The sequence below is a fragment of the Gorilla gorilla genome, chromosome 2, assembly GCF_029281585.2.
Source record: "Gorilla gorilla gorilla isolate KB3781 chromosome 2, NHGRI_mGorGor1-v2.1_pri, whole genome shotgun sequence".
Classification (NCBI taxonomy): domain Eukaryota; kingdom Metazoa; phylum Chordata; class Mammalia; order Primates; family Hominidae; genus Gorilla; species Gorilla gorilla.
In genome coordinates this window covers 193,879,024-193,898,747 of record NC_086017.1, presented here as the reverse complement: position 1 = coordinate 193,898,747, position 19,724 = coordinate 193,879,024, and the positions used below count along the sequence as shown (strand labels likewise).

The window sequence follows — 19,724 nt, the reverse complement described above, 5'->3', positions numbered from 1 at the left end:
AGAGATGGATGGTGGTAATGATTATATAACAATGTGAATATACTGAATGCCACAGAACTGTACACTTAAAAATGGTTAAAATGGTCACTTTTATATTATGTATATTTCACACAATTTTTAAAAATCAACTTCATCCATTTGGGACTTCACTGTGGATTTTCTGCATCAGGCAAGTCCTATTTGGCCATAATTCAGCCATGATAGTAAATATCCCTTATATGCTGGACTGGTAGTTTCCATGTATGGAAACACAGTGGTATTTATGATAAAAATAAATGTGTAAGGTTTAGTTTAGATCAAATTGAAAGATCACAGGTTTTAGTAAGCGAGAATTTAAGGTTTCTATAAGCAAGGACACTAAATTTGAGTTCTTTAATTTGCCTATCCAGTTAAACACTGTCTGGATAAGGAGTGAAACTAGTAAATTTTATGGCTGCAGTATCCAGACTGGAGATAAACAGGTAAAAATACATTTCCACTCATATCTAAAACACTTCTGAGCTTCCTCCTTCTCCCCCAACAATCATAAACAAAGCTGGCAATGAAAATGGCTTTCTAAATCCTCCTTGGTATATCAGCAACAGCTGGCTACAACTCTGCAAATAGGCTGGAGACACAGTCAATGAATAAACATATCTTTTTCATAATATCTTCAAAGTTTACTATTTAAAAAATATACCAGTCACAAATGTACACCACAAAATTCTAAACAACATTAAAAAATGTATTGAAGTAAAAAAAGATGTCCTGGGTGAATCCTATTTGGTTATTTAGACAAGAATTAACGCAAAAAAAAAAAAAAGAAAAAAAAAGTAGAAAAAAGGTGGATGGAAGATATGCAACTGTGCTATTAATTTTACACGCTGGAAACCTGTTTTCAGTAATGTCTGAACCAAGAAACCATTACTAAATAAATAACGGCAGCAGTAACAACAAAAACCAACTACTTTGTACCAGTCTCACCACAATCTAGTTGTCCTACTTTCCATCTTGCCATAAACATTTTTAATGTTTATCAAAATACATAATACTCTTACCTACAATGAAAGTATATGCTGTTCCTGTTATCAGATACATACAATGTAATATAAACAATTTAAATTGGGCAAACCAACCAAAATAATAATATCACTGAAATAATGTTCCCGAATAATCATATACTTAGTGTTCTACAGGCTTTTCTATCCACCTATTATTTTCTGATTGGTTGCTACTCTCATATAGAAAACTGTATGTACTAGTTCTATTATAGCTAAGAGGTGTATGCCTCAAAAAACTCCTCTTGGGGGGATGAGCCAAAGGAAGGAAGGTGGACTTCTAGGAACTTTTCAGAAATAAGGTTGGTATTGATTTTCACAATGACTGGGGGGTGCTAGTGGCATTTAGTTACTGGGTGGGTGAGGCAGAAGTATTAGACATTCTGCAATGGATTGCAGAGCCTTGCCAATGAAGAACCGTCCTATGAGCATCACAATTTCCAGATGCCATGTTTGTAAAAATCCCTTTGAAATAATCCAAACCTTCTATTTGAACATAAACAAAAAAATTTTATATGGATTTATGAATTTTCCAGGAATGCAATTACCAGGAAAATTGAAGAAAGATTATACTTTTTGTCAGAACTTTTATGAAGTGCTGTTTACTATTTCAGAAAATCACATCACCAGTGAAAATGTTATGAGTCACCATAACAATATATTTTTAGCAGTATATTTTAGAGCCAGAGCATTCACAATGACTTCAGCATCTGATTATTCATTATGTCCAGTGTAGTCATGATTGTTTACATATTGAAATAGATTTTATTTAATATAAATGTATTCATTTATTTTTCCTTCATATGACAATTAGGGTGGTAATGTGGATTTTTAAAAAAATTACTTGTATAAGCAACTTATTTAAATTGTATTTCAGGATTTAAAAAAGGAAGAAATATTTATAAAATATTTGATACGAACAGGGAAAATATGTCTGACAGCGTTGAGAATCAACTATGTATTTGGATGTTAAAATGTAAGTTATACCACAAGTATTCACTATCTCTCAAGTTAGAAGGTGCTGCTTATCTCACATGAGCAGTACAGACAGTACTCAAACCAGGAAACTACTGTACAACAAATATTTCCAACTACAGATTTAAAAGTAGGATAAAGTATAGGTAAAAACATTCTCAACAGTAACAGCACAAAAAAATGCACTGAGGTCAAAGAATAAAGATGCTAGGTGAATCCTACTCACTTAGAAAAGAATAGACACAAAGGTAGAAAAAAGTAGGGTGGGAGGAAGATGCACAATTGTCTAATTAATTTTATATGTCAGAAATGTGTTATCAAGAACCTGAGAAATATGCTTCGAAAGAAAGTAAAGCATGTCTACACAGGGTAAAAAGAAAAAAAAAAGACTCAGTAAATCCTAAACTATTGCTATGAAAATTAAACTTTAAGCAGAGAAATGATTACTTAGCATCACTGGATCACACATAATTCTGAAAAATGTATTTATTTATTTTGAGGTGGAGTCTTGCTCCATTGCTCAGGCTGGAGTGCAGTGGTGCCATCTCGGCTCACTGCAACCTCCGCCTCCTGGGTTCAAGCAATTCTCCTGTCTCAGCCTCCTGAGTAGCTGGGATTACAGGCACCCACCACGATGCCAGGCTATCTTTTGTATTTTTAGTAGAGATGGGGTTTCACCATGTTGGCCAGGCTGGTCTTGAACTCCTGATCTCAAGTGATCTGCTCGCCTCGGCTTCCCAAAGTGCATGAGCCACCGTGACCGGCTGAAAATGTATTTTTAAAAAACAAAAGAATTTTAGCTTATTTTCAGTTATTTCAAAAAGCAGCTCATTTACCCTGCATAATAACTAAGAAAATTCTACTGCTGATCTGCAATTCTTGCCTTTTAATATTTTCCTGTATTCGATTTTTTAAAAATGTACTTTAGCAACCAATCAAAGAGTACTTAATGAATACTTACTATGTGCCTTGTAATGTGCTAAGGACTAATGATGATGAAAGAAATACATGATTTAGTCCCTGCCCATATGGAATTGATGAAATCTTAGTGATTTATGCCTTAAGCTATTTCATCTCACATACTTAAGATCAAATCAGGATTGTTTTCTGTTTTAAATGTGAGACAACTAGCATATGGATATCTAACAATCTGGAAAGCAACTGGATATACTTGTTTAGAGCTTAGAAAAGAGGGCTGGACTTGATATTGGAACCCAGCAAGCAAAATGGTGACAGTTCAAGCAAAGGATGTGTACAGGATTGCTTATTAGTGTACAGAGCGGGCAGGGCGTGGTGGCTCACACCTGTAATCCCAGCACTTTGGGAAGCCAGGGCAGGCAGATCGCTTGAGGCCAGGAGTTCAAGAACGGCCTGGCCAACATGGCACAACCCTGTCTCTACTAAAAATACAAAAATTAGCCAGGCGTGGTGGAACATGCCTGTAGTCCCAGCTACTTGGGAGGCTGAGGCAGGAGAATCGCTTGAACCCAGGAGGCAGAGGTTGCAGTAGGCAGAGATGGCACCATTGCACTCCAGCCTGGGTGACAGAGCAAAAGTCTGTCTCAATAAAATAAAATAATTAAAATTAAATAAAAGAAATAAAATAGAATATAAATAAAATGTAATTAGGAAACTTAGTCTTTAATTGTTAATGGTTATCACACTAACTTCTAATAACCAAAGGCATTGGTTCTCAGAGTTTTGGATTTCTATTTTTTTAATCTCCTACAGGAGAGAACAGTTTTGGATTTCACAGATCGGTAAAACTTTTTTAAATTAGGAAACTGGCATAGGGTTGCCAACTTTTTATTTTTCCAACCAAGAATATTAATAAAAAAGAAAGCAAGGGAAACAATCTAAGACTTTAAATTAAAGTCTGAGAAACTAAACCAGAAAAAGAACATTAGGGAAAAACTAATAAAATTCAAATAAAGTATGCAGTTAAATAACAACACATCAATATTGGTGTAACAAACGCTGCACAGTAATGTAAAATGTTAACAATAAGAGAAACTGGGTGGGAGAGAAGGGTACAGGAATCCTCTCCACTATATTTGCAACTTTTTTGTTAATCAAAAACCATTCTAAAATAAAGTTTATATTAAAATGTTAAAAAAAATTACTCAAAAACAAGGACATCTATAAATTTATGCAAACACACAGATTACACTGACCTCATTTTTCTCATTTTGCCATAGACCACTGAGAGCTTTATCTCAATCTACATGAAACATCATCATTATGGAACCCATGGCCTGGGAGACTACCAACTAAAAAAAACTGTTAAAAGCATTCTTTAGAAATTTTGACTTTCCCTTTCTCATAATACATTCCTAAGATACTTCAGCTTTTCCTTTTAAAAAAAATACTACAAATATATGCTGGAAAAAAAATGTTGATCAACATTGGCAGGTTAGCACTGCATCAATTCCCTTTAACTTTGCATAAAGATTTGGATCCACAAGGTATGAGGGTCTCCTGCATATCTAAGTTAGAAACCAATTCCTTTACAACACTGGAACTTCAACAGGAAAACACAAGATTAGAGAACTACTTTACAGTCTCTCCATAGTAAACAATCAGGTTCACTCTCACTGTTTCTGAACTTATCGTACCTTAAAGAGCATAGTGGAGAGCTAAAATAAGCAAGAATATCTACATTCCCCTTGTAGTTCAGGAGATGAAAAAGTGAAGAAACAATGTTCTAGGTAACATATGATTAAGACTTGAACTTACTATATTGTGCTCAAGCTTTACCCGCCAATTACACTCATTGCAAAAGACTCTTCAAAGCAAAATCTTACAATACCTATGTGTATCACTTATAAAGAAAAACGTGTTTGCTACTCAGTTAAGTTAAAATGTTTGATCATTCTGAAATATCAAGCCACTTAGTATTTGATCTTATAATTCAATTTATAAGTATCATGAGCAAGGTAATATGCTTAGAACTATGGAAATACCAAAATGAGAAAACCACGCCCCTCCCCTGAATAAAACTTCATTTTTAAAAAAAGCCTTTTTAATAAGCACAAAAAGTAAAATATGTAGAATAAGTACAATTTTGACTAAAATAGCATTAAATCATAGATGACTCACTTATTTTCCTACAGAATATTATAAAATATAATCTTAATAGATTTAAAAGTATGACATAATTTCCTTATGGATATGATAAGAGCTATTATTAAAAATGGGCACCACCTTATCTCTTTGCTGCAATTCTAATTCCTATTTCATGGTCACAAATTTCTCAAATGTCAAAATAATTTTTGAGCTCCCAAGGAATTTAAAACTTTCGAAAACTCTAAAAAATAATTTGCCACACTGTTTAAAATCAACGTACACATTGCCATTTACACTATATAACATGTGTAAGAGGAGATACACATTAAGATATAAGCCAGGCCTAACTAATAAAATATATTTCACCTTGAGAATGGCCATGGCTGGACTAGAAACTCTTGATCATTTTTTTTTCTTTTTCCTCTACAAACTTGTCACCACCATCTCCAGAATACCACTGCTAGACTTTCCTTCCCCTAATGCATTCTGTAGTCTTATCTCACTTTCAGGCAGATTTAAGAGATAACGGTGGAAGCTACTGTTATTTCATTCTCCCTACTACGGCTAATTCTATTCCACACTACTAAACTCCCTGGAAAAACTCTCTAGGTTCAAGTCCTGGCTGTGACACTAATTGGCTATTGGCTTTGGGAAGGTCTACATTTTGAACTGTTCCCTTTACTTCACAAAAGCAAAGACAGATAGTCTTTTTTTTTTTAAATTAATACTTAGCCAAGCTTAACATAAGATAATCATTTCTGTAATCAGGAGCTGAGCCTCTGGGACTCTCAGTGTGGAAATAAGCAGTTTGAAGTTCAACTCCTATAGGATAAGAATAGCCGGATAAGAATCAGCAGTACCCCCTCTGCACCATGGTTCTAGAGTCAGGTTCAATTAGTAGTATTGTGCTTGGGTCCAGGCTTGCTCCCACCTTTGAAAGAAGCCTGGAAAAAGCTGGGTACCTTTAAAATAAGTATGTTTAAGATCTCCAAAGGAATAATGGAATAATATTTTTAATGAAAAATTACGAAACAAATCAGGCACATATGCAGAAAGAGCAGACAGAAATGAACAAGGTCCAATAATAAATGCTGAAAATGAGAAATTGTCATTTAAGTAAAAATTCAGAAGACAGGATAAACTACAGTGAAAACAAGAGAATTGGTGGACTAGAAGCTAGAAATAAAAAAATTTCTGCTGAAAACAGCACAGATAGAAAATGAGATGAGAATAAGAAAAGAGCCATAGAGAACAAATTAAGAGGCTTCAACATATGTCAAGCAAGAGTTCTAGAATGAGAAAACTAAAGGCTGAGAAATAATATTTTAAAGAAAAAATGGCTAAAAATTTTTCTGAATTGTACAGTCTTCAGATTGAAAGCACACGCAAATGCAGAGCAGGAAAAACAATCTGAAAAAACATGATGGATACATCATAGTAAAATTACAAAATATCAAGGACAAAGAGATAATCTTAAAAATAATGTGAAAGATAATACCAACAAAGTAATGACAATTAGATTAAAAGCATATTTCATAACAGCAATAATAAATGTCAGAAAGTAATGGAATAAGTAGGATCTCCAATATGTAGAGCTAAAGTAACCATTAATCTAGAATTCTGTATCTAGCTAAATTCCCATTCAATAGTGACTATGAAATAAAAACATTACCACTCATGAACTCTTGCTTAGAAACAACTAAAGAAGTTATTCAGCAAGAATAAAATTAAATCCAGAAGAAAGAGGTGGTATGCAAGAAACAATAATGAGTAAAAGATATCACTAAATCCTTGTGCTAAATCAAAATTACCATATTAATTAAAAATTAATGCTAAAAAACATTGAGTTTAAAAAGAAGTAGGAATACAACCCACATTATGGGAGAAAATATTTGCAAATCACATCTCATAAAGGTCTTATATCTAGAATATATAAAGAAGTCTTACAACTCAAGAATTTTTTTAAAAACACAAGAAATAACCGAATTAAAAACAAGCGGCCCAGTGCGGTGGCTCACGCCTGTAATCCCAGCACTTTGGGAGGCCAAGGCAGACAGATCACCTGAGGTTAGGAGTTCGAGACCAGTCTGACCAACATGGAGAAACCCCATCACTACTAAAAAAAAAAAAAAGAAATTAGCTGGGCCTGGTAGCACGCGCCTATAATACCAGCTACTTGGGAGGCTGAGGCAGGAAAATCACTTCAATCTGGGAGGCGGAGGTTGCCATGAGCCGAGATCGTGCCATTGCATTCCAGCCTGGGCAACAAGAGTGAAACTCCGTCTCAAAAGAAAAAAAAAAAAAAGCAAAAATATCTGAATAGGCATTTCTCCAAAAATGATACACAAATGGCCAACAGGTACATAAAAAAATATTGGACATCATTAGTCACTAGGGAAGCACAAACCAAAATCGCAGTAAGATACTATTCATACCCACTAGGATGACTATAATCAAAAAGACAGACAAAAGTAAGTGTTGGCAAGGATATGAAGACATTGGAACCCTCATACATTGCTAGTGGGAATGTAAAATGGTCCAGATAGTTTGGAAAACACTTTGGCAATTCCTCACAAAGTTAAAAACAGAGTTACTATATGACCCAATAAAAGTCTACTCTTTAGGTATAAGCCCAAATGAAAATACACACCTACATAACAACTTACAGATGAATGGTCAAAGCCGTGTTATTTCTAATACCCAGAAGGCAGAAACAACCCAAATGTCCATCAATTGATGGATGAATTAAAAAATGTGGTATATCCATAAAATTGAGTATTATTTGGCAATAAAAAGAAATGAAGTAGTGATACATGCTACAACATAGAAGAACCTTGAAAACATTATGCTAGGTGAAAGAACACTGTTACAAAATACCACATATATTGTACGATGACATTTATATAAAATGTTCAGAGTAGGCAAATCTAGAAACAGAAAGTGGTTGATTTAGGCTGGGGGCTTGAGGTTTGGGAAAATGGGGAATGAGAGTTAATGAGTATGGAGTTTCTTTTGGGAAGAAAAAATATCCTAAAATTAGAGTGTGGTGATGGTTACACTAACCTGTGAATACACTAGAAAAAAACTGAATCATACACTTTATAAGGGTAAATTGTATGTTATGTGAGTTGTATCTCAATAAAGCTGGTAAAAGAGAAAAAACAGACTACTATGCAACTGTAACGCAGAAGATGAGAAAGAACACTGGAGTTAAGAAATCTAAATTCCTGCCGGGTGCGTTCGCTCACATCTGTAATCCCAGCACTTTGGGAGGCCAAGGCGAGCGGATCACGAGGCCAGGAGATCGAGACCATGGTGAAACCCCGTCTCTACTAAAAACACAAAAAATTAGCCAGGCGTGGTGGCGGGTGCCTGTAGTCCCAGCTACTCGGGAGGCTGAGGTAGGAGAATGGCATGAACCCTGGAGGCAGAGCTTGCAGTGAGCCAAGATCACGCCACTGCACTTCAGCCTGGGGGTCAGAGGGAGACTCTGTCTCAAAAGAAAAAAAAAGAAAAAAAAAAGAAATCTAAATTCCTATGTTATTTGTAGATTATGTATAGAGATGCTCAATGACTATAGGCATAACTAGAAAAATGAATAAAAATGAAAATACAATCCATAGCTTATAATCATCAAAGGGAAAAATATGAAGAAACTTAACTTCAATGCAAAGCTAATCAAAATCTAGAACTATTTTCCATGGAGCTAGACAAACACTGTAAGTGGCATATGGAAGAATAAAGTTCAGTATAATTGTAAAAAGAAAAAAAAAGAAGGTGGGGGTTCTGCCTGCCAAATACCAAGACTTATCATTAAAATACTATAATTAAGACAGAGCATTATTTGTGCACCAAGAAATGAATGAAATGGAATAGAGAATCTAGAATGAGACCAAGGTATATGAAAGAGAATGCTGGTATATGACAGAGTATGTGAAAGAGAATGCTGGTACGTGTCGTAAATGTGTCACTTATGACAGAGAAGGCAAACAACACAGACTCGTGGAGGAAGGATGCCTCATTCAATAAACAGCATTGACACAACTTTCTATATGGGAGAAAACAAATTCCCTTCCTTATTCCATATACAAAAATTGATTCCAGGTATCTTTAAAGATCTAAATGTTAAAAAACTAATTTTAAAACAATTTGAAGAAAACACTGGAAAAACAGCTTTATGATCCTAGTATAACAAAGGAATTGTCAAATATGTAATAAAAAGCTGAAATCATATGTCTAATAAATTTACCTACAAATAAATTTAAACTTTCTGTATAAAAAAAGATACCATAAACTAAATTAAATACAAGGAACAGACTAGAAGATATTTACAACATATACAACAAAGAATTGGCATCCAGGCTATAGCAAGAATTAGGAAAGGCCAAACTACCCAATGGAAAACGGGCAATCCATTCATATGAATGAAATTGAGGATACCTGCATCTCACTAGCAATCAAGAAAATGCAAATTAGAACAAAATGAGACACTGTTTCACACCCATCAGACTGGTACGTTTTTTCAAGTCTGACAGTACAAAGTGTTGAGCAAGATGTAGGGAAAGGAGAACTCTGTTTTAGAAAATACTTTGGCAATATTTAGTAACAGTCATAATGTACGTGACCCATGACCCAGCAATTCCACTTCTGGGTATTTAACTTCAAAATAAATAAATAAATAAACAATAACAGTCATTGTAACACTTTTTGTAACAGGAAAAAATTGGCAACAATCCGAATATACATTAGAAAAAAACAACCCCCCATAAGATTGGCTGGGGCAGGGATTACTTCATTTTGGTAGTTCCAAAGCCTAGCAACAAACATGCTATCACAGAAAACTAATTCACTTACAGAAAATGAGTCAATTCATGAATACATGAGAAAGAAATGGTGTCACCTAAAAGGGGATGCAGAGTTGAGAAATGGCTTTTGTTAAATGGAGAACAAAACTAAAGCAGACAAAATCCCTTCCTTCCTGAGATAAATGAGACTAGCAAGTTTTGGAGTAGGTTAAATAGCATTAAGTGCTGAGAAATCAAGCAAGGAAAGGCAACAGGGAAGTAATGGGGAGGGTCAGAACATTATACTGAATGGCTGGAAAAAGCTTCACTCATGAATAACGCAATATTTGAATAAAGACTTGAAAGGAGCGAAGGAGCCAGCAGATGTCTGCAGGAAGAACATTCCAGGTAGAGGTAGTAACAGTCAGGACAAAGCTCCTAAAACTGAAGTATGCCTGGGACTTCTGAATTGCAATAAGGCTAGTGTGAATAAAGAGTGAGAGAACAGTGATGGAGGATGAGAAATGGATTGGAAGAAGTGTAGGGGTTGGCATACAGATCAAGCAGAGACTTTGGCTTTTACTCTGAACAAAAGAGCAAGCACTTGGAAAATCTTAGGCAGAGGAATTATATGATCTAACCTGTTTAATAAGATCACTCTGGTGGGTATATTGAAAACAGACTGCAAGGACAGAAGAGGAGAAACAATGAGATGAACTAGGAAGCTTTTGCAATAATCTAGGTAAGAGGTAGCAGTAGTTTAGTCGAGGGTGGTGGCAGAGAAAGACGAGAGAAATGGTTCTGGATATATCATCTTTAGCAACAACAAAAAGGGAGATATGATTTGCTCCCCAAACACTTAAATGTATTCATGTTATAAGTAAAACACTTTTTAAAATGCATTTTTTAAAAAATTGACAAAAATTCTGTATATTTATGGTGCACAACATGATGTTTTGAAGCAAAGCATTTTTGGATTCATGTGTCTTTGATTTCTTCTCCCCACAGAGGTATCCATAGAAAAAGAGCAGTTGACTTTTAAAGAACTACATCTCCTGCTTAGAATTTGACAGATTCTTAGTAAATTTATTAGCAATACATATTATGCATGTACCTTTTGTTATTAATATAACTGAATTAAATCAACAGTTAAGGGGAGAGTTTTACATTAACTTATATTAATAATCACTGATGTAACTGACATAAAATAAAATTTCTACACTTGTAAAAACAAGAATTTGAGAATGGAAGGAAAGGAAGAAGTGATTTTGGAGATAAATACAGAAATATTTATGGGTAAAATTATATAATGTTTGGGATTTGCTTCAAAATCACTAAAGGGAGTGAGGATAGTGGGTGAGGGGAATAGATAAAACAAGATTGGTCATGTGCCGATAACTGTAAAAGTTGGGTAAAGGATAAATTATACCATTTGCCCAACTTTATATCATAAAGGGGCTCATTATACCATTATCTCTACTTTTATAGGTGATTGAAATTTTCTATAATATAATGCTTAAAGAAAGAATAAAAATAACCTGCACCAGCTTTACCGGCTTCACACAGTAAGAATAAGCTACATATATACAACATCTGTTTCTGTTCCTAACTTTTCCAAAATGTAGGTGAATGAATGAATGATTGATACCTATGCATATCATCCTATTCTTCCTCCTTTCCTGAGGGGGAACTTCACTTCCAATTAAAATGTGGAGACAGACACAGCTTAACTAATTAATATCCTTAATTTGGTACTTCATCTAAATTTTGGACAATCTAATAGTTTTAAAGAGAAACAAGTATGATTATCTGCATAAGCCATAACTTAATGTTAAGGAGGATAAACTACATGCTAAAAATTTCAAAGGAAGGCCTGGTGGGATGGGTCACACCTGTAATCCCAGCACTCTGGGAGGCCAAAGGGGATTGATCATCTGAGGTCCGGGGTTCGAGACTGGCCTGGCCAACATGGCGAAACCCTGTCTCTACTAACAATACAAAAAAATCCTTTGGGCATGGTGGGATGTGCCTGTAATCCCAGCTACTCAGGAGGCTGAGGCAGGAGAATCACCTGAATCTGGGCGGGGCTGGGGGGGTGGGGGGCGGAGGTTGCAGTGAGCCGAGATCGCGCCACTGCACTCTAGCCTGGGTGACAAAGCGAGACTGTCTTAAAAAAAAAAAAAAAAAAATCAAAAGAATTTGCCAATACCATGTATAGGATAAGAAAATAAGAAAATTAAAAATTGTACAATTTTAAGTGAGCCAGTCAGCAAAAAAATTTGTGTTCTAGTTTTCTCCTAAGCACACACAAGAGTCAAACAGTTCCCTCAGAGCCATTCCCAAGTGCTGAGAAGTAACAGAAATTCAATGCATGTCATTCACAATACAGGTGAATGTTTACTGAATGCATTATAACCACATATGCAAAAAAATTAAATACAAACATTGTCTGGGCACAGTGGCTCACACCTGTAATCTCAGCACTTTGGGCTGAGACAGGAGGATCGCTTGAGGCCAGGAGTTTGAGACCAGCCTGGGAAACATAGTGAGACCTCCACCTCTACAAATTTTTTTTTTTTTAATTAGCTGGGTGTGGTGGCAAATGCCTGAAGTCTTAGCTACTCAGGAGGCTGAGGCAGGAGGATCATTTGAGCCCAGGAGTTTGGGGTTGCAGTGAGCTGTGATCACTTCACTGCACTACAGCCTGGGAGACAAAGTGAGGCCTTATCTCAAAAAAAAAAAATTATATATATAATTTCTAACTTGAAGTATTGGCTTAAAAATAAGTCTCATAGTATTTCCCATATAAATATCCAATCAAGAATGTTTTTGTTTCTTTCTTTTTTTTAATTTTTATTTTTTAGAGACAGGGTCTTACTCTGTCATCCAGGCTGGAATGCACTGGCACAATCATAGCTCACTGCCGCCTTGAACTCCTGTGTTCAAGCAATACTCCTGCCTCAGTCTCCCAAGTAGCTGGGACTAAAGGCAGGCACTGCCATGCCAAGCTAATTTTTAATTTTTGTAGACACAGGGTCTCACTATGTTGCCCAATCTGGCCTTAAACTCCTGGCCCAAAGCAATCCTCCTGTGTGTCTCCCAAAGTGCCGAGGTTACAGGTTTGAGCCACCACACCTGGCCTAGAATGTTTTTCTTATGCTAAATTTTATAACAGAGAAACTCCAGGAAAAAAAGCAAAATAAAGAATACCTGAGAATAAAATCTTTCAACCATGTTTATAAACTCAAATCTTGAGTTTCATTTTGATATTTTTAAAAAAATACACGTTTACTTCCTTTTGAGAATAAAAAAATTAAAATTAAACAATAAAAATGCACATTTCTAGTAAAAACTAAGCTAATTATGAATATTATCTTGCTTAGAATGATCAGCACTCGGGCTGGGCGTGGTGGCTGACGCCTGTAATCCCAGCACTTCCGGAGGCCGAGGCGGGCGGATCATGAGGTCAGGAGATCGAGACCATCCTGGTAACACGGAGAAACCCCATCTCTACTAAAAATACAAAAAATTAGCTGGGCGTGGTGGCAGGCGCCTGTAGTCCCAGCTACTCCGGAGGCTGAGGCAGGAGAATGGCAGGAACCCAGGAGGCGAACTTGCAGTGAGCTGAGATCGCGCCACTGCACTCCGCCTGGGCGAAAGAGCGAAACTCTGTCTCCAAAAAAAAAAAAAAAAAAAAAAGATCAGCACTCAGACAACTGCAGAAACAAAATGAAGAATAAACAGCATGGCTAAATCTAGAACCCCACAGCAGTCAATGTTGACTTGATAAATTATTTCCAAGGGACCAGATGCAGTTAGTCTATCAGGCAGCTTCTAGTCTCTTAGATATAATGCAGACCAACACTCTGAAAATAGAAAACTCACAGAAAAAAAGCCTGGGTAAAATCATAAAGTCCTTAGAATCAAAAACTTTCTTGACTCTGCCTATGCCAGGCATTATATATCGTTACCATAATCTAAAACAATGCTGTAGAACAGAAATATGGCCTAAGCCACATGTTAATTTTCTTAGTTTCCACATTTTAAAAAAGGTAAAAATAAACAAGTAGCATTTAATATTTAACCAAATATATGTATATTTATATAACCCAATATAATTTCAACATGTAATCAATTAGAAAATGAATGAGATATTTTACATCCTTTTTCCAAACTAAGTCTTCAAGATCCACTGCATATTTCATTCACACACATCTCAATTCAGAGTAGACACACTTCAAGTGCCTACATTTCGACAGCCATATGTGGATACCATGTTGAAAAGCACAGGTCTAGAAAACATTTAATGACAATAATGGTAATCATAAGGCTTTTTAGAGGATCTGGAGCAAGGTCCCTACTTCAGTGTTGCTGGGAATACCTGAGATTCCTCTAATGCTCTATCCTCTTCCTAACCAAATGCAAAACTGCATATCTAAGAATATATGTCTGAAAATAGAGATAAAGCAGCACATGCTCACAGAACTAGGTTCTTAAACATTAATTCTTGAGGTTAAAACTTATCCACAAAAAAAATACCACCCTAGGCCAGTGCTTCCTTTTTCTATTCCTTCATTCATTCCTTGGAAAAGAGGCAGAGAATGCAGGTATTTTCAAACTGATGCTGAATTAGATCTGACACTCATTCATTTATTCAACCAACATTTGGCAGGTGAACACCTACAATGGGCCAACTGCTGTCTTGAGTGTAAGGAATATAAATACAGTAAGATATGGTTCTTATCCTAAGATATTTACAGTCTAGTCTAGTAAGTGAGATATCTAGACTTCCACAATGTGTTCTGTAAAAACAGGAGCTCACTATTCTTTTCAGACGGTCTCACTCTGTCACCCAGGCTAGAGTGTGGTGGCATGATCATGGCTCACTGCAGCCTCAAACTACTTGGGTCAAGTGACCTTCCCACCCTAACCTTCCAAGCAGCTGAGACTACAAGTCAGTACCACAATGCCCAGCTAATTTTTTTTTCTTTCCTAGAGACAGGATCTCACTATTCTTACCAGGATACAGGAATTCACTTTTAATGTTATACAGCAGCACTAATAGAAATAGAACATGAGCAACAGATGCAAGTCACGTAGGTAACTTTAAAATTTCTAACCACTTTAAAAAAAAAAGTAAAAAGAAACAAAATTCCAAAAATTTATTTTACTTTACCTATATATGTAAAATATTATAATATCTCAACATGTAACTAATAAAAAAATGAGAGTTCTTTTTTCTTTTTTCTTTTTTGAGACAGAGTCTCCCTCTGTCACCCAGGCTGGAGTCCAGTGGCATGATCTTGGCTTACTGCAACCTTTGCCTCCCAGGTTCAAGTGATTCTGCTGCTTCAGCCTCCTGAGTAGCTGGGATTACAGGTGCCCACCACCACCACGCCAGGCAAATTTTCGGATTTTTAGTAGAGATGAGGTTTCACCATGTTGACCAGGCTGGTCTCAAACTCCTGACCTCAGGTGATCTGCCTGTCTCGGCCTCCCAAAGTACTGGGATTACAGGCATGAGCCACCTTGCCCGGCCAGGTTTTACATTTTTTAATACTGTTTTTGAAATCCAATGTGTATTTTATACGTTAAGAATAACTCTACTCAAACTAGCCACATTCCAAATACATCAGCCAGCACAGTTTTATAGAATAAATCTGTTTTTCAGAAAATTAAAAAGAATTTGCCAGTTACAGGTACAGGAAAAAGTAGCAGAGAGGCTTGAACATGTTCACAAGTTAAGAGAAAAAGTAAAGAGAAAGAAAAGAAACATACTAATGATAACTGATGGAGTATGGACAGCAGAATGAAAGAAAAGGATCAAAAGCTTAAGTGGAATTGTTATCTTGGAAAAGAGGGTTGCATCTTCCTTGTGACTGTGAAGGGAAGAATTAAGTACCAGTATAAAATATAAGCAAGTTCGGTGAGTGTGAGGAAGAACAGAAAGTTGAGGGAGTTCAAATTAAGACCTTCTCATTTTTCTCAGTTAATCAGAAGACAATCTTAGCAGCCTCCTACCACCATCGCCAATACAATCTAAAGGGATTACATTTATGGAACAATTTAAGAAACGGTTATCCTAGTAATACTGTTTTTGTGTAATTACTCATTTTCTAACTTTTTTCTGGGCTAGTCAATCTTAAATTTGGTCATTTTTGTCTCTAAACACAGAAACAACACTACAGATTCATTCTTTCTTTCCTCATCTATTATTTGTTCAGCAACATGTACCCAATGTCTACTTATGTAGAGTATGTGTGACCCTGACCAACATTTGTATCCCCGGTATTCAGCATCTGTTAATACCAGCACACAGCAAGTGCTTTAAAAATGTAGTATTACATTCAAATATGTACTGACACAGACTTTCATTTAAAAGTCTAAATTGGTGCTGTCCAATAGAATTTTCTGTGATAATGAAAATATGAACTGTCCAATATGGCAGCCAATGGCAGCCAATAGACACATGAATTCAAATTTTAATTTTAATACCCACATGTGGCTCCAATTTTAATTTTAATGGCCACTTGTGGCTAATGGCTACCGTACAGGTCTAAATATTAGAATACAGTGAGTAGCTAATGGCATTTCCATAATTATAATCAAGGTATTGTCATCTCTAATGAGTTAATACATAAAATATGGTACTGAAAATGAGTACACTTTGAATAATACTAACTGTACCACAAAGACACCATAAGAGAATTTTCTTAGTGTCAAATAACTTTAACATTGTGTGCCAAAAAGCAAAAAACAAAAAAGGATATTCCAATCTTTTTATTTTCAGTCTACTTTCCCAATAGAAAAGATCAAGCTTCTGTCAACTTTCTGATTCTTCCATCTTCTCAAGTAGTGAAAATATTTTGTCATCATAAGGAGTCACACTTTTTTTAATTAAAAAGAAATTACTAGAGCATAGGCATTGTTTCTGTAATAAAAGGACTTTTTTGTGAGACATTAGTTGAAAATCGGGATTCATATAATGAATTAAATATGCTTATAACTCCAACCTGTCCTTAGGATTTGCTTGTCAATTTCCCCAAATTTGTCCTAGTTATCTGCATTTTAAAATAAAACCATTGCTGAAAGTCGTGGTGATTCAATCCACTAAGCCACTGGAAGTATAATCTAAACTAGTTTTTACCTGAGTTGAATAATTTCTGGTGCAGTAATTAGAATAGCTGTCTATGACTGGGATAGCAAAATATACTTTCATTACTCTGTATCCAGGGTCCTTGATGTTTAATTTACGTGACCATACAAACTTAACCAGAGACACAAAGTCCTACATTGGCCCAAGTATGATTACATACTTAGAGGATCTGATAACTTAAAACCAGTGAGGTGAGCAACTAAATGTCAGAGATAGCATTTTTTATGCACAGCAACTTGTTCAACTCGTTAACCATCCCTGTTAAGACGGCTGCCTTGTAAAATAACCACACACAACTTCCGGCCCTTCCTTTTAGCTGGGTTCATTTGAAGCCATTTTAAAAAACATTACCAGATTTTGTGTCTTGAAGATGAGCGTGGTTATACAACCAGGATTTTATTCTGGCTGAAAAATACCTAACAGTGAGAAAGGATGTCTCAATATATTTTAAAAAAAGCTTCAAGAGAACCACTTTAAAATGATCTTCCTACCACACAAAAACACCATCAGGTAAATCAGCCCTCTATACAAGAAGATTTGGCAAATCAAAAGCATAAGATCAAATCTGTAATAATTAACTTTCTGAGTAAAATTACTGTGCTACAGCTTACTGCAACAAAGCCGAAGTATTACAACAACATGGTATTATAATGACATCATTAGCTTGGTTTCCTAATAAAGCATATATCTGGGATATCTGAATTTACCATGCTAAAAATAGAGACCCAACATTTGTAGGAGGGAGTGGTAGGCAGTTCTTATTTATAAATTTTTTTTTCTTTTTTGAGAATGATGCCCGCTGCAAAACGAAGTAACAGAAGGCTGGCTCTGAAACACCACACTTCTTGGTCTTAACGTTAAAATGCTTTTCTAGAGCAGAAGGGAAAAAGAGTTATCAGTGCTTTCGTCCCACAAAAATAGTTCCTGTTTCACTAAATTTTACCACTGCCTTTAGAATTAGTAAATGAAAACGCCAACTTGTAAAAGCATTGTTAATGCGATTTAGAAATTAAATAGTAACCGGCCTCATCACACAGATAAGGTTAGGCTTCTTCAGCCAGGGGCAATTTCTGTCCTAATTGTCACAGCTGCCTTAGTGCTGTACTTTCTGCGCTGTAGCTGCCAGGAGGCAGATAAGATTTTTCTCTCTGAATTAATTCTGGGAAAGGTGGCACTTTTTATAGGCCTTAAATGACCCTTTTCTAAGATTTTTTGTTGGTGGTGTCCAGATGTTCCAATTATACTGGAGAGTTAACTATTCCTTCCAAACCCGTCTCGTTCAAACTGCCTTGAGGAGAACGGGAAAAAAGTAAGGTTCACACTCCAAAAGTTTCACTCGGGGTGGGGTGAGGACGAGGTAGGAAGGAAACGACAGTACGTATCGTTCATAACTATCGTACAATACGTATCGTTTCCGAAGCTAGACCGGGAGCTGGCACAGTCTTTCCCCTTTCCAGGTCCTGGGGAGAAACGTCTCTCGCTGAGAGGGCTAGACTACCTACGACAGCCTCCTCCTCGGGAATCAACACAGCTCTGAATCGTGACACGCTTCCAGAAGTCCGTGACGAGTGGGGGCAGAAGACAGGTTCTTCGCTTCCCCTTCACCCAAACACGTCCCAAATTGTTCGAGGCAGGAAGAGCACGCCTCTCTCATCTCCCCAAGACCTACTCTCGCTCAGCTCCCTCGCCCTGTTTCCTCTAGGGGCACCGCCACCCCGCTCGGGACTCCCGCCTCTGGCCACAGCAGTCCCGGAGCGGCAAGGGGGAGGAAGTAACGGAGAAGCGCCGGCTAGAAGCGGCCGCCTCCGGCCGCTCGGCGCCAGCCTCGGCGGCCCGGGCTTGGAGGCGAGACGAGCCCGGGAGCCGCACGGGGCTTCTCCGGCTCTGGGCCCCGCGCCCGTCTCCGCTGCGGCCTAGCCGGGCGCCCACGCCCTGGCCTCCCGGCTCCGCGCCGCCGGCCTTTCCCCGCCACCCCGGGCCGAGAGGCCGCGCGGGGGCGGACGAATGGAGGTGGAGGGGCGGGGGCACCTACCAGCTGCTGCCGGATCCAGCGCCACATTCCCCCGTCGTCGCCGTCCGGGTCCCGCGGGGCGCGGGGGCCGCGGGGCTGCAGGTGGAGGCCGACAAGACAGGCGGGAGCGGGCGAGCCCCTCGGGCCGAAGTTCCGCTTACCGCCGCCGCCGCCACTGCCTCACTCCCCGCGCCGCGTCCCCATCCCGCGGCGTCGGCCCCGAGTCCTACAGGCGCGGCCCCGGCGCCGCCCCCGCCCGGCGCAGCTGAGCCTGCCGCCGCGCCGCAGCCACCTTCATTATTGACCGTTGTCACCCGAAGCACCCACGCAACCCCACCCCCGCCCCGCCCCGCCCCGCCCCGCCCCGCCCGGCGCGGCCCGGCCCCCCGGCTCCACCCGGGACCGCCCCCGGCGCCCCGGCCCGCCCCCGGACGTGACGAAAGCGGGTGCGCGGACCTAGGGGGGCCTGGCGCGGACCTAGGGGGGCCTGGCGCGCCCCGCCGCCGTTCCGAGTTGGTGGGGTTTCTGTGTTGTGGGTCCGGGAAGAAGCGAGCGTGGAAAGGTGCCGGGTTCTCGAACGCTGTTTCTGTCCACTGCCACCCTCCTCCCCGTTCTGGGAGTGGGATTAAGTCGTGTCTGTGGGTCTGGCCATCTCCGGAGTCTGCAGCTTGGGGCCGAATCCTCGGTCTCTACCT

General features: G+C 38.2%; 1 protein-coding gene across 6 annotated transcripts in view; it reads right to left on the bottom strand.

The window, feature by feature from the left end:
- Positions 1-19,365, bottom strand: part of ATP11B (ATPase phospholipid transporting 11B (putative)) — a 125,266-nt gene extending 105,901 nt beyond the window's left edge. For 4 of the 6 annotated variants that reach the window (XM_055381939.2, XM_031009494.3, XM_055381941.2 and 1 more), the window contains exon 1: positions 19,051-19,351. In XM_055381939.2, the coding sequence (XP_055237914.2) occupies positions 19,051-19,077 (27 nt within the window). In that variant the 5' untranslated portion in view covers positions 19,078-19,351. Of the gene's footprint in view, positions 1-19,050 lie in introns of all 6 variants that reach the window. The other 2 variants (XM_031009492.3, XM_055381943.2) reach the window with 2 other exon arrangements.
- Between the last annotated feature and the right edge of the window lie 359 nt (positions 19,366-19,724).